Genomic DNA, 14453 nt, shown 5'->3' on the forward strand with positions numbered 1-14453 from the left:
ATGAACTTAGACAATATTTCTGTCGTTGCATTTCTCCTAATAGCATACATTCTTTCGTAAAGACTTTCCGTTTACTGCAACTTATCCTATGTTCACTTTTCTAAGTGTATAATTCCAGGTTTTGTGATATAAATTGGATCAAAAGAGAAAATATCATATTTGGAAAGTATATATTCTCCTCATTCTCTCTTAATGTTTATTACAAAATATTAGTGGGCAGAGTACATATTCTTTGGTCCATTGCCTTAACAGCTTTTCTGGATCATTAAGTATCATATCCCTTTTTAGTAAAGGAATATCTGTAGTCATAAGTATTAATCTGCATTTGCAAATTTTAAGAAAAATTAACTAGACATGCCCTCATTTCTAGAGCCAAATAAATGAAACGTCAAACCAAATTTTGTATGTTTTCTTGTTGCACTTTTGATTTCCACCTCAGGTTATCTTGCATTTTTCCCTGTACACCTATTCCTACATATTAGTCACGCTCGTACTTCAAAAAGTTCTTTTTCAAAATAAAAGGATTCCTATGATGTACTTTGCAACATATGGGAAGAAAAATATAATCAGTGAGATAGCTAGATTCACTGAAGCCTTTTTATGCAGTGGCTAAAATGTTAGTGTAGAAAAACCATGAGACATATACATTAAAATAAGAACACAAAACTCTTGAGAATAAAAAGATGGACTCTTTATATAATGTGGAAAAAGCAACAATGAATATTAGTGAAGGTAGTAAATACATGAAATACAAGCTTTTTCTGTTAAAAAGAATATTATCTACCCATATGTAAAAAGTGGATGTAAAAAGAGAATCCAGTGAAAGTGACTGAAAACAAATGGTCTGAAAATTAAGTAGACAACTAAGAAAGTACAATGTCATGTCACAGGAGAGGTGAGCTTAAAGAAAAAGGCCACAGAAAGGACAGGTTACCTAAGGTTACCTAAGGACACAATTCTCTACTGGGTTTGGCAACTATGAGGCTGATGAAACCTTAGAGGTTTAACATAGCACTCTAGGGCATAAACCAGGTTACAGGTGGCTGAATAAATGGTAGATGAAAACAATGCCTAATTTTTGAGCAGCTTTGAAGAAGACAGAGCTGGGTTGCTAAAGTATGCTCAGCTTCACAGTAAGAGGTTAATAAAATAGAAGAAATTTGGAAACTTTTGTAAACTGAGGGAGAAAAAAGTAGAGCTGAAGATGTTAAAATGACAGAAGAATGAAGGAAGGTCATGAAGCAATGTTGAAGGAATGTGGAGAAAATGTCAAATGCACAGGTCTGACTTAAATAGTAGGATCACCTTATTCTCTGGGATTAAAGAGGAAGAGGTTCAGAGATTAACACTGAATGTGTTTGAGTCCAGTGACTTCATTTTTTTTTTTCTTGGTGGAGAAGAGAGCAAAACCAAGTTTAAGAAATGAGTTTTGAAAACCTTTAACAACATATTCATGTATTTCTTTAATTCTATCAAATACTTACATATTTTTATTTCCAGATAGAATTCTATCTACAGTCAATGGTACTATCCTATCCTTTGTAAGTTTTACATAAAAATTGTCTGCATTTAGAACAGTTGTCCTAAATTATGGCTCAAGGCAGCATCATGCCTTTTGGTGAGGGCAGAGTGGATCTCCTATATGTATTTTGAGAAGATCCCCCAGGGTCCACTAATTTAGAGTATATTCTGAGCTTGGATCTAGTTTTGATCCTCAAGCCTCCTGTCTTGCTTTTTTGGAAGCAAATCCAGTCTCATGAAGGTTTAGCATTGATTAAAAAAATAATAGTAAGATTTTGTCATGCAGAACTTACTAGGCTCATTCTAACAAGCAATTGTTACTGTAATTAAGAGAACTGCTTTTGTTTTAGAACATATTTCTAGTAAGAGCAATTCATACCGTTTATGAGGATCTCTTACCTGCATGTTTGGTGTTGGAACTTCTTTCCTTTTAACAAGCATTTCTGTGGACTTTCTGTACATTCACAGGCACATTTTCCAGGATTTAGGGGTTGACTTCTGGGGCAGGTTCTTTTACATACACACTGGCATGTGTTTTCATCAAATTCTCGGTTGGCCCCGCATGGGCTGGGGAAGAGTTTGTTTTTACAGACACACTGGCATGAGTTTCTGTCTAGTTCTTTGTGGGGTCCACAGCTGGCAGGCCGAAGCCCCCCTTTGCAGACACATTGACAGGTCTCTTCGTCCAGCTCTTTGTTTGGTCCACAGATGTCATGGAATCCATCTGCTGAGTATAGACAAACACAGTCAGAGCATCTTACTATACCTTACTTGGTTCTGGGTGTGGCGTAAAACAATTAAAAACATCTTCCTTTGTATGTCTGCCATCAAATCGTTGTGCACAAACACGGGTATATTCCTTTATAAAGGAGTTCAAAGTAATACCGATGTCAAGTAGAAAATGTACTATTTTTAAGTCACTTATTTGAAAGAATGATGAATATTGTACATATGGTTTTAATATTAAAGTACGTTAATCACAATATAGACCCTTGGCATTTAGTCTTTAAAACATCATTCTTCTTACCATCTCCAGCATTTGAGGAAAACATAAAATCTTGCTGAGCCAGGCATCTGCAGATGTGATTATTCCACATGTAATTGGTGGGGCAAGTCTTGTTTGCTGCCTGACACCTTTGGAAGAAATAGACGAGGTTAAGCAATGGTATAACTGGTACCTAGAAGGAACCATAGCTGCTCACATATGTATCAGAATACATGCTTATAAAAAAGCTTTAAAAAGATAAGAAGTATGAAATAAAATGTGAGTATTTTCTACCAAACTCTCTACCCACAACTGCTATCAAATTCCAATCCCAGAAGTGATCACTGTTGTGGTATTGTCATACAGGATACTGGACTTTTACCTTTTTAAGGCAAACCCAGTGATTTGTATAATCATGTAGGGTTTTAGTTTGTGAAATAAATAAGGTAAAACTTTTTATTTTACTCTGAAATTTCTTTTTTCCATTATACAATATATCATGAGCATTTTTATATGTCATTGAATAGAGTTCTGTTCCATTATTTTTAGTGGCTAGGTAATATTACATACAAAAGATGTACCGTTATTTATTTTATCAATCTCTTATGAATCAATCTCTTATCAAATCAATAATCACTTTGGAAGTGATTATCTACATCACTTACAATTTTGGCTTTTTTGAGCAATGCTGGAGGAAACATCCGTGTAAATGTATCTTTACTGACTTATTTCCGAAGCACAGATTCCCATGTTGTAAAGGCTCTAGTAATGGAAAATTTCCACTCTGGACTCCACCAGAAAGTTATCAAAGATATTTTGCTTTGCTGCTATTGTTCTAGCTCTTTCCTTCCCTCCTTCTCTCCCTCCCTCCTTTCTTCCTTCTCTTCCCCTCCTTTCCCCTTTCTTCCCTCCTTCCTTCCTTGTTTTAGTAAAAATTATAAACCTAAGGTCTCAATCAAGTATACCAGCTGCTCCTTTGATGGTCCAATGGCCCCATTGTTGCTACCTGAGACCCCTCTCTGTTGGTGCTCGCGTGACATGAGCCCTCTCTAGGGCGAACATATGTCATAAGCTCAGTTTGCTCATTTTCTCTTCCACATCTGTAATCAGACATTTATTCAGCAGCCGTAAGTCTCTTTGTTGGGAAATGGCATTTTAGAGTCTATCATTTGAGATCAGAAGTGTTCAGTGCCATCAGATCACACCACTACTAGATCTTTTCAGGTAGACCTAGAAAAATGTATGTATATCCTGTAGAATGTTTCACCAGTTAATGTTTACCCAGTAGAAGGATTTTTGGTTTTTAGTATCTTAATTTACAGAATATATATCAACCTCTCACTGCTTCATTTTTCAACTAATGTTGGTGTGTAGACATCAAATGGAAGTATTTACTTACATCTTTCACATTCAATACAATATTGTAAACAATTTTCTGTGCTGGAAGAATGTTGAGTTAAATTTCAAATTGATAGAACATAGCAAAAATCCTATGTAGCCATCTTAACATGTGCATTGAGTGTAAATAAACAGGCCATTTGCTAAGAAAGTTTTGCAGTCACACTCAGTGTGACAATACACCTTTCTTTTAATATTAGCCTGATAACTCTTACAGCACCATATGAAGGAATTTTTCAACAGGAAAATAAGCAAATCTGCATTTTGCAACCATGCCTTCCTTCAGCTGAAACACCATTTCTGAAGATTTAGCAACGCTTTCCTGTCTAGCAGTCTCAACAGCATCTCCTAGACACAGAGAAGGTGTCTTCATTCCTCTTAATAGTTTGTCTAAGATTGCCCCGTTGTCCTTCATCCACCCATTGCCTTCTGCAAGTAACAATGACTGATTTGACCCTTCTTTCTTTCTCCCTTCTTGACTTTCTTTAAGAATCATGTCTTCTTTAGCATGGAAGAAACTTATTATGGGTCTTTTATTTAATTTGGGTTTTTAGCTTTCTGATTGCTGTGTGTTATTTGCTATACCATACCATAAAGTAACAATTTCTCATACAGCATACACAAAGTCCATGTAACTACGTGCAAAGCAACTGTATGTAGTAACAGCAATAATTGTTGTATGATTAGGAAACAATACACATTTTAGATTTTATCAGGATAGTTTGACACTTTTCTACAGGCATTATTAGTTGTATATTATTTTGTGGGAAATAGCTATGTTTTGGGTTTACTTTCCATTCGCTATAATTGTTCCCATTTAGAACAAAAATATGCTAATAAATATCTACTTTTGAGAATAGATGACTGATCTTCAAGCAAGAGATTCTTGTGTATGTTTTTAGAGAAAAAATTTCACATTGTTACCTCCAAATCCAATGAACATTACTGGATTTTAATATACTACCTGGACTTCATACTAAGAACTTCCATTAAAATCTTGGCTTCTAACAATCTTCACATAAACTGTTATTTGCTTTATTCTGCATATATTATGTACTTTTTTGTTTTTACTTTTGAAAGTGTCAAACATGTATGTAATTATCAAAGTTAAGATTATGAGAAAAATGTATAGGCAGAGAAGTTCTGTATCATCAGCAATTTTTTTTTTTTAGTTTTTTGGTTGATGTTTTCAGGGTACTTCTTGCCAAAAAATTGTATGTGTGTGTATATGTATGTTTTTTTCTCATTTTCTTACACAGATGATAGCATACCTTACATACTATTTTAAACTTTGCTTTTTCATTTACCAGTATTTCCTGGAGAACATTGTGCCTTCCTAATAATTTTAGGGAATTCCAAGGGCAAGACTCTACTCATTGCACATTTTTTGTCATTATTTTCTTGGTTAATCCTGAACATATATTTTTCTAGGTAAAATGTAGACAGTACTTATCAATTTTCCAAAACAGTATTATTGTTTTTAACATTTATATCTTCTCAATTGTTAGCATGGTTCCATCAAATAGAATACAACTATGTTAAGTTCTATAACAGCAATGCAATGAATCCTGGCTGCATGAAACTCATGACCTTATTCTATAAATGGCGGTAAAACCATTTTGGTCATGTTGCTTCAATGTCGATTGATATATGGTTTAAGTAACACACTGCCACGGTGGCATCAAGTGGCCATTATACTGTGTTGGTGGCAGTAGAAAGACATCTTTCATTCTATCAACATGTGATTTATACTGCCATTACCTAAGCCAGTGTATTCCAACTGCTGCTTCCAACTCATTAACTAATCATGAAATCAGTGACATGGGCTCAGAAATGCATTTTAAAATATAATAGAATGTCATACAATAAAATACAAACTAATAGAATGCATGTGATACAGTTTGCTTCCTAAAGAAAGCATCCTGCTTCAAAAGTGAGAAACAAGTTCTTGGCATTTAAAACTTCTCATGTAAAAATATGGGCGAGGGGTCAAAATTTCCAAAATATTTTTATTTTAGAATGCAAGAAAATGTAGCCATAATGGACAGAAGGCTTAGTAAAATTTGGTTAACCCCTTTACATTTTAATCTCCAAAACATTTCTTCTTACTGAAATTTCCCTTCTAGTTCTGAATATTAATGTGTGAATACATACTTTAAAAGTTCATAATTATATTTTTTGTATACAGTATTTATAAAACATATTGATTCAAAGACATTCTGTCTGCAAAGCAGGGAATTGCACAATTATTTGCAAGGTATATCTATGTTGAGAATCATGTGAATAAACTAACTTCTTTTCCCCCACCAATCCCACCACATGCACACAGACACAACCACAATCCTGCCTGTATCATGTATGAACAATAAAGATGCTTTTACTAGAATTGTTTCATTAATTATTTTCACAGATTCACTTGACTTCGGTTTGACAGCTATTGCTTTTTGCTGTCTAAAATCAGATGACAAAAATATGAGTATATGTGCTTTTCAACTTAAAGAACAATTAATTTAATGATAAAGAAAATGTTACTTTGGCCTTTATCTCTCCTTTGAAATATTAAAAGATAAATGTGCTCCAAATATGTTCCATTACATTATATTCTAAATGTTGGGTAGTAACTGCTAGCTCTTATATTTTGAACATCATAGCAGGCTATTTCGTGCATGCCATTTTTGTGATTCTTTCATATTCTACACTTTTTGGCACTGAGGTTTTCCTACCCTTGGAGATTTTCTGACACCTCGAATACACATCTAAGGAACTAAAACATGCTAACACATTTGTTTGGCCTTAGAACTGGGCTAAAATGTTACTCTTTTTCAAAGAGCTACAATCTTTGTTATATGTGTGTGTGTGTATGTATAACATAACATTAAAATGCATTAACATTATATATGTAACATATATGTTACCTCCAAAGCCAATTAACATTACTGGATTTTAATGTACTAACTTGACTTTATACTAATGTGAAGTATTTTTCCAGCTTTTTCAAAGTATGATTTTTCCAGCTTTATTGAAGTATGATTGGTAAAAATTGTACATATATAAGGTGTTCAAAGTGATGTTTTGGTGTATGTACACACTGTGAAATGATTACCACAGTCGAGCTAATTAGCATATCCACACTTCAAAGAGTTATGCTGCGTGTGGGGAGGGGAGGGAGTGCAGTGAGAACACCAATGTGTAGAGTATGGTGTACGTGAGGTCTCCAGAGCTTATTCACCTTGTAACTGCAAGTTGTCACCCTCTAACATTTCCCCATGTTCCCCACCTCAAGCCCCTGGTGACCACTCTTCTATTCTGTATCTATGAATTCTACTTTTCTAGATTCCATATATGAGGGGGATCAGCAATGTGCACCTTACTATGTCTGGCTTATTTCACTCAGCATACTGTCCTCCAGGTTATTTCATGTTGTTGTAAATGGCAGAATCTTTGTAATATATTTCTAATAGAAAAAAAATTAACTGCACCTTGATTTATGTTAAACTACTTATGGATTTACTTCCCCAGGTCTCTCTTAAAATACTTTGCAGATCATTCAAAATGAACGATAACATTAATGTGAATTCAACTGTATCACATGGTGACTTTTTCAAAAAGCAAATTATTTCTATTGACATGAACTATGTTATTAATCAAGTACTCTCATTGGAAGCTCTTTTAATAAGGTTTTTCACAGCAACACAACAAATGAAAATTTTGCTTGCCATGTGGCACCTATGTTTCCATAGCTGTGTCCCTCACATAGCCTTCCTACCCCTAGTCTTGACTGACGGGAAGTGAGAGCCACTAGCATTAGTGAAACGCGTGTTTCAAGGTAGGTACCATGAACTGTAATACACTCCATCAGAGCATCTTCATGTCATTCACTGGGCTATCCAACAGGAGGTTCTGTACCCCATTAAAGAAACAAGGGAAACCTGACTACATTAAAAATCTGGATAAATAGCAAAATAGGATTTTGGTTTCCCAAATGCTGATGTTATCTGAACTTCAAACCTGTAATTATATTATGAAGAATATACATACAGACCCTTCTTGTCAAAGCTTTCTCTCTGAATAGCAGTTGGAAGACCAACTATATTCTTTCATGGTCAGAGCCACAAAGTCCTGGGTAAAATGCTTCAACAATTCTGTCCCAAATGTCTTTGAATTTTGTTTATCTTGAGTTTGTTATGCCTGACCCTTGTATACATTTGACTACTTACAGAGATTGATTTGCTTATACTTTGGAAACAGCAGTTAATAGTGAATGGAAAGTGGTTAAGTAAAAGTGGACTTCATATTCAATGTTATTAAGTAATTTCTTCAGTAATACAGGTAGAAATCAGAAATACATACATTTTAGGTCTTATATACATTGTCAAAAAGACACATCCTTAATAATATGCATTGAAAAATACACAGACTTATCTTCTGTTGATTTTTATTGATTCCACATGAACTTGTGTTTGTGTCTGTTTGTGTTACTGCTTGCTTGTGTTCCATTAGTCTCCTGACAGGGAGAATAGTGGGCAGAGTTGGGGTTTGTTCAGACATAAAAGGAAAAGACAGACAGTAGCACGAATCAATGAAAATTCCATAGCTGTAACAAGTTTGCCAGTCTTAATATTTGAAAGGCTAATACAATCATTGCATTAATTTAAAATGGGGGTTTAGGCTGGGCATGGTGGCTCACACCTGTAATCCCAGCATTTTGGGAAGCCAAGATGAGCAATTAGCTGAGGTCAGGAGTTCGAGACCAGCCTGGCCAACACAGTGAAATCCCATCTCTATTATCAAAAAAATTAGCCAGGTGTGCTGGTGCGTGCCTTTAATCCCAGTTACTCTTACTCAGGAAGCTAAGGCAGGAGAATCACTGGAAACCAGGAGGCAGAGGTTGCAGTGACCTGAGATCATTCCACTGTACTCTAGCCTGGGCAACAGTGCAAGACTCTGTCTCAAAATAAATAAATAAATTAAATAATGTGTTTATATGTTTACTTTTTTCATTTTTGTCTCAGTATAAAGTAAGCAGTAATCTGCCAGATACAAAAGCTCACCTACTCTGAGACTTGGATGTAAAGCATGTTACATTGTGTTGTCACAAATGGGCTGAGTACACGACTTAGTTGAGTTGGAAAGCCACCAGAACTGGGAATGAGGACACAAGAAGGGTACGATAAGTATGGAAGCCTGTGATTTTCTGCTCTATTATTTTTTATATTTGCTTGGATATACAAGCTTGAGAGAAGTACTGGCAGGTTGAAACAATGGAAATTCTGTGGTTACTGGATGTATCAGCTTGTCACATAATTCAAACTAACAGAATTAGTACAGAGGATTGATAAGGATAAATAGGAATTAAGAAAAAAGGTCCTTCAACAACAGCTACTGGTCTCATTACCTTGTGACAGCCACACGTCATCAACGGAAAAATGAAAACAAAACAATGATGACAACAGAAACATGTTATGAAGGTATTAGAGTTGCTATGACATCTAAGTGGCCAGTTGTGCCAGGAATCCAGAGGAGGGAGAAATGAACAGGTGGAACACAGGGGACTTTCAGGGCAGTAAAACTATTCTGCATGATACTGTAATGGTGGACATACGTCATTTATACGTGTGTCAAAATCCACAGAACGTACACCCAAAAAAGAGGGAACCCTAACGTAAGCTGTGGATTTTAGTCAACAATAGCATGTCAGTATTGGCTCATCAACTGTCACAAATGTACCATGTGGATGCAAGATGTTAAAAATAGAGGAAACTCATGGAGGAGGATAGGATGTCATATGAAAGCTCTCTACACTTTCTGCTCACTTTTTTTGTGAAGCTAAAATTGCTAAAAACGTCTATTAAATTTTAGAAAACAACTGGTGAATCTGGTCTGATAATATGATGTTTATTAACAAAAATTATCCATGTGTTTGGCTGAATGTAACTTTCAACTTTATGACAATCTTTGATCTCCTAGCCCCCAATTCTAGGCAAATCACTGCCATAATTTCAGTGCAGAGATGGACTGATGAAATCTCCTCAGCTGTATATATTTTGCTGCTATTTCTCACAATCTATCAGCAAGTCATAGGAATGCCATGCTTTCAATTATCATATTTTAGAAGGTAGAGATGAGACAGTTCAAAAGCAGGCAAACTATATATCAAAGTTACCATCCCTTTAGAAAAGCAATAATGCTCAGAGCCTGGAATATCTTGCCTGGGTTTCACTGGTAAATCCATTCATATCAACAGGTGATCCTTTGAAGTGTGAGACAATGTTTAGACAATGAGCTTTGTAGTAAAATGGATCAACAGACATATGATTTATGATTTCAAAAACAGTTGTATATGGACATAAAGATTTTGAACTGGCAAAGAGGATAATTTCAGGGCAGACTAAAGATGCACATTTTAAAATGCTGAAAAACAATAGTTTCTGATCGTCTAGTACAATACTGTGGTCCAATTAACTGGCAGCTAAGCTATGTCTCTACTTCTGCTCTGATACAATTTATTAAACTAAGTTATGCCATTTTGCTTCATTCTCGTTTGGTAAAGCAATAATGTATAACCTTCAAATTAAAAAGGAATGGATATTGAAGCATCTAAGCATTTGGACTGAGGATCTGTTAAAGATTAACAGACCAAAGACATATTCACTAGTTGTTTTCTAAAATTTAATAGACGTTTTTAGCAATTTTAGCTTCACAGAAAAAGTGAGCAGAAAGTGTAGAGAGCTTTCATATGACATCCTATCCTCCTCCATGAGTTTCCTCTATTTTTAACATCTTGCATCCGCGTGGTACATTTGTGACAGTTGATGAGCCAATACTGACATGCTATTGTTGACTAAAATCCACAGCTTACGTTAGGGTTCCCTCTTTTTTGGGTGTAAGTTCTGTGGATTCTGACACACGTATAAATGACGTATGTCCACCATTACAGTATCATGCAGAATAGTTTTACTGCCCTGAAAGTCCCCTGTGTTCCACCTGTTCATTTCTCCCTCCTCTGGATTCCTGGCACAACCGGCCACTTAGATGTCATAGCAACTCTAATACCTTCATAACGTGTTTCTATTGTCATCATCGTTTTGTTTTCATTTTTCCAATGATGACGTGTGGCTGTCACAAGGTAATGAGACCAGTAGCTGTTGTTGAAGGACCTTTTTTCTTAATTCCTATTTATCCTTATCAATCCTCTGTACTAATTCTGTTTGAATTATGTGACAAGCTGATACATCCAGTAACCACAGAAATCCCATTGTTTCAACCTCAAGTTTCAAATCAGAGGTTTCCTTGGCTATAAATCTACTCTATTATTTGGAAATAAGATGAATAGTCATAAGAATAAAATCTTCCTAAATAAACCCTAGTAAATGTAACTTCTTGAAAGCAAATAAATTTTACTAAGTAAATGTCAACACTTTAATAAAAGAAATAAAAGCTAGCAAATAAATAAAAATGCAAATTAGCCTTCAGACTAGATTTATCCATTTTTTTCTCAGCTTTTTTCACCCTTTTTCTCTTTTTCATCACAACACAACTGTATTCCAAATACTGATAGAGCTTTTATCAGGTTGAAATAATACCCATCTTTTATATTTATTATCCATTAAAAATAATTCAAGATTTCTTGGCTATACTGAACATTATCCTTTCATTTATTCCTCTACCCAGAAACAACCTCTGCTCCCCTAATATCTCTACAGAAAAGGTGTAAATCCCTAGGCTGGTGCTCCAAGCTTTACAATCACAGCATTGTCTTTTTATTAAATCTCCTATTGCTTTCACAGCTTAAGACTCAATTAATCTGGTTTATTAACTGCCCTCAGAACGTGTTATTTTCTTACATCTTTAGGGGCATTGCCCATGCTATCCAAATAGCTAATAAATTTAGCACTATTAACTTCAAGACGCTAGTCTATGTGACATCATGCTCTCCTCTTTGATTGTACTCTCTCGCTAATCTGTATATATGCTGACTTCCCTATAGTACATTGTCACAGAAGGTTAAAAAAACAAAACAAAACATAAAAACATGTGTTTATTCAATGGAACGCTATATCGTTATTAAATGAATAATCCAGGTCTGTAGATTGCAATACGACTACATTTCTAAAACACAATGTCAAGAGAAAAAAAAATGCCAACATTTTAACTTAAAATACAAAACACTCAATGCTGCACTGTATAATATCTTCTGGTATGTTAATACATCCAGGTGCCATAAAAAATAGAGAAGAGTGAGAATAATACAATTTTAGAGTAGTGATTACCTCTTGGAATGAAGGGTGAAGAGTGATGACTGGGGATTAGAGTTGTATCTTTAGTAAATATGGCAAAGTGTATACACACACACACACACACACACATATGCACACACACACACACATTATTTAGCCATGAAAAGAATGCAATCCTGTCATTTGCATCAACATGGATGGAACTAGACGCTACTATGTTAAGTGAAACAAGCTAGGCAGAGAAAGACACATATCTCATGTTCTGACTCATTTATGAGATCCAAGAAAGTGAATCTCATGGAGGTAGAAAGTAGAATGATGGCTACCAGAGGCTAAGAAGGGTGGGCCAGTTGTGGGGGGAAGGAAGAGAGGCTGGTAATGCATACCAAAGCACAGTTACATGGAAGAAACAAGTTCTAGTATTCCATAGCACAATAGGATAATGATAGTTAATAATATTTTATTACATATTTTCAACATAGCTAGAAAATTTTAAATGTTGACAACACAAAGAAATGATAAATGTTTGGGGTGATGGATATCCAAAATATCCTGAACTGATCATTACACAATTATAGGCATGTATCAAAATATCACATATATCCCATAAATACATATAATTATATATCAATTAAAAAAATAAAAATGCAGTAATAACCACACCCCAAAAGGAATGGATTATATCCAAACAGATTTAGTTTGAATCTCTGCTTTGCTACTTTTTTAGTTGCGTGACATTGGGGAAATTTACTTACCCTTTCTGATTTGGTTTCCCATGTGTAAATGGGAATTTCTTTCACTCTCTTGCTTTCTCTCCCCATTTCTCAAAATACACTTTCCCTCTCTGTGCCCAGAGTCTAGTAAGTTATTAGTAAATAAACTTATACTCTCTATTTCATACTGTTCAGCTAATGGAGTAAGTTCCATTCATTCTAGAACCATTCTAATATTTGGCATCTCTTACCACTTCCTCCTTCCTTGAACTCAGGTCTCCACTGGCTTTTGTGGTATCTCTCTCTGTTGCTATTCTGATCGTTTAAACACTTCTTCTCCATCTCCTGCACAGATTACAGTTTCTCCAGATTATTGTGTCTCCTCTACAGATTACTGTTTCTTAAATACTGATTTCCCCACAGTTTTACCTGTAGCTTCTCTTGTCTTCTTACTTTCTATATTTCCCTTGGTTGAAGTCATCTCTTCCAATTGTTCTAACTACCACTTTGATGTCTTACAAATATTACAAGCATTCAAGCTAATATATGTAAAATCTCAGTTCTCCTTTCCAGATAAGTTCCTCCTGTGAACAGGTACTTCCTCTTTTGAATGTTATTCATACAGTTTCATCCTCAACTTCTCCCTCTTTACCATCGCCCATATGTGGTTCCCAAGTCCTATGCTTTCTTGTATTTTAAATGTTTTTTTCCACCCCTTTTCTTTCCATTCCCATTTCCACTGCCTTGGCCACCATCTTTATTATTTCTCTCATCAATTATTTCAGAAGATTACTCCTGAATTTTGCCACCTCCCATTTTGCTTCCTCTAATCCACATACTCCCTTGCCACCATGCTGTTCTTTCTATAATACAAAACTGTAGCTACCACATCTCTGCACATATAGTTTTAGTGGTTTTCAAGAGACTTTAAGAAGAGCCCATCGTTGGCCTCTCATATGTGATTCTGTTGACCTCTCCAGACTCATAACTGCCCTCTCTTCTGTATCCATGCCTCCAGGATGCTTTCTTACCACACTGATTTCAGTCATATGTTTACATGGCTGGCTCAAGTATGGAATTTCTTCCAGAGTAATAATTCTGTGTATCTTTCTATCTCAATGGTCTAGCACATTATTAGTACCTAGCAGAAACACAAATGCTATTTGTTGAATGAGTGAATGTAGTACAGCATAGTGTTTTAGACACTTATTATAGTAGAAATATTTATGTTTGTTTGGACTCTGGTACATGAGTTCCTTAAAGAATTATATTATTCATTTAAAAAATACCCCATATTCCCTCGTACAGATAGAAGACTTGACATAAATGTCTGATGAGTGAATAAATAAATACTTCTACCAAGGAGGAAAATCTAGGGGATCACTACTTAATCACAAATGGCTCCTCCATTCTGTGGGAACACGAATATGAAAATTGGTATCTAACTGTGTCTGCTAGAGATAATTGCTACTTCCTCTGGCTTTTATGAAACTTTCTAATATTGCAACTTGAAAGTTTTTCTGTAAATACTAGACATGCTAGAAGATATTGGAGGAAACACATGGGTTTTAGAAATAAAATAATTAATTTTTATCTTTT

General features: G+C 35.2%; 1 protein-coding gene across 2 annotated transcripts in view; it reads right to left on the reverse strand.

The window, feature by feature from the left end:
- Positions 1–14453, reverse strand: part of VEGFC (vascular endothelial growth factor C) — a 131588-nt gene that overhangs the window by 2723 nt on the left and 114412 nt on the right. For both annotated transcript variants that reach the window (XM_032298707.1, XM_032298708.1), the window contains exons 5-6: positions 2549–2655; positions 1921–2254 (exon numbers count right to left, since the gene is read on the reverse strand). In XM_032298707.1, the coding sequence (XP_032154598.1) occupies positions 1921–2254; positions 2549–2655 (441 nt within the window). The remainder of the gene's footprint in view (positions 1–1920; positions 2255–2548; positions 2656–14453) is intronic.

This window comes from Sapajus apella, unplaced genomic scaffold, assembly GCF_009761245.1.
Source record: "Sapajus apella isolate SASKATOON/1434 unplaced genomic scaffold, GSC_monkey_1.0 scaffold39, whole genome shotgun sequence".
Taxonomy (NCBI): domain Eukaryota; kingdom Metazoa; phylum Chordata; class Mammalia; order Primates; family Cebidae; genus Sapajus; species Sapajus apella.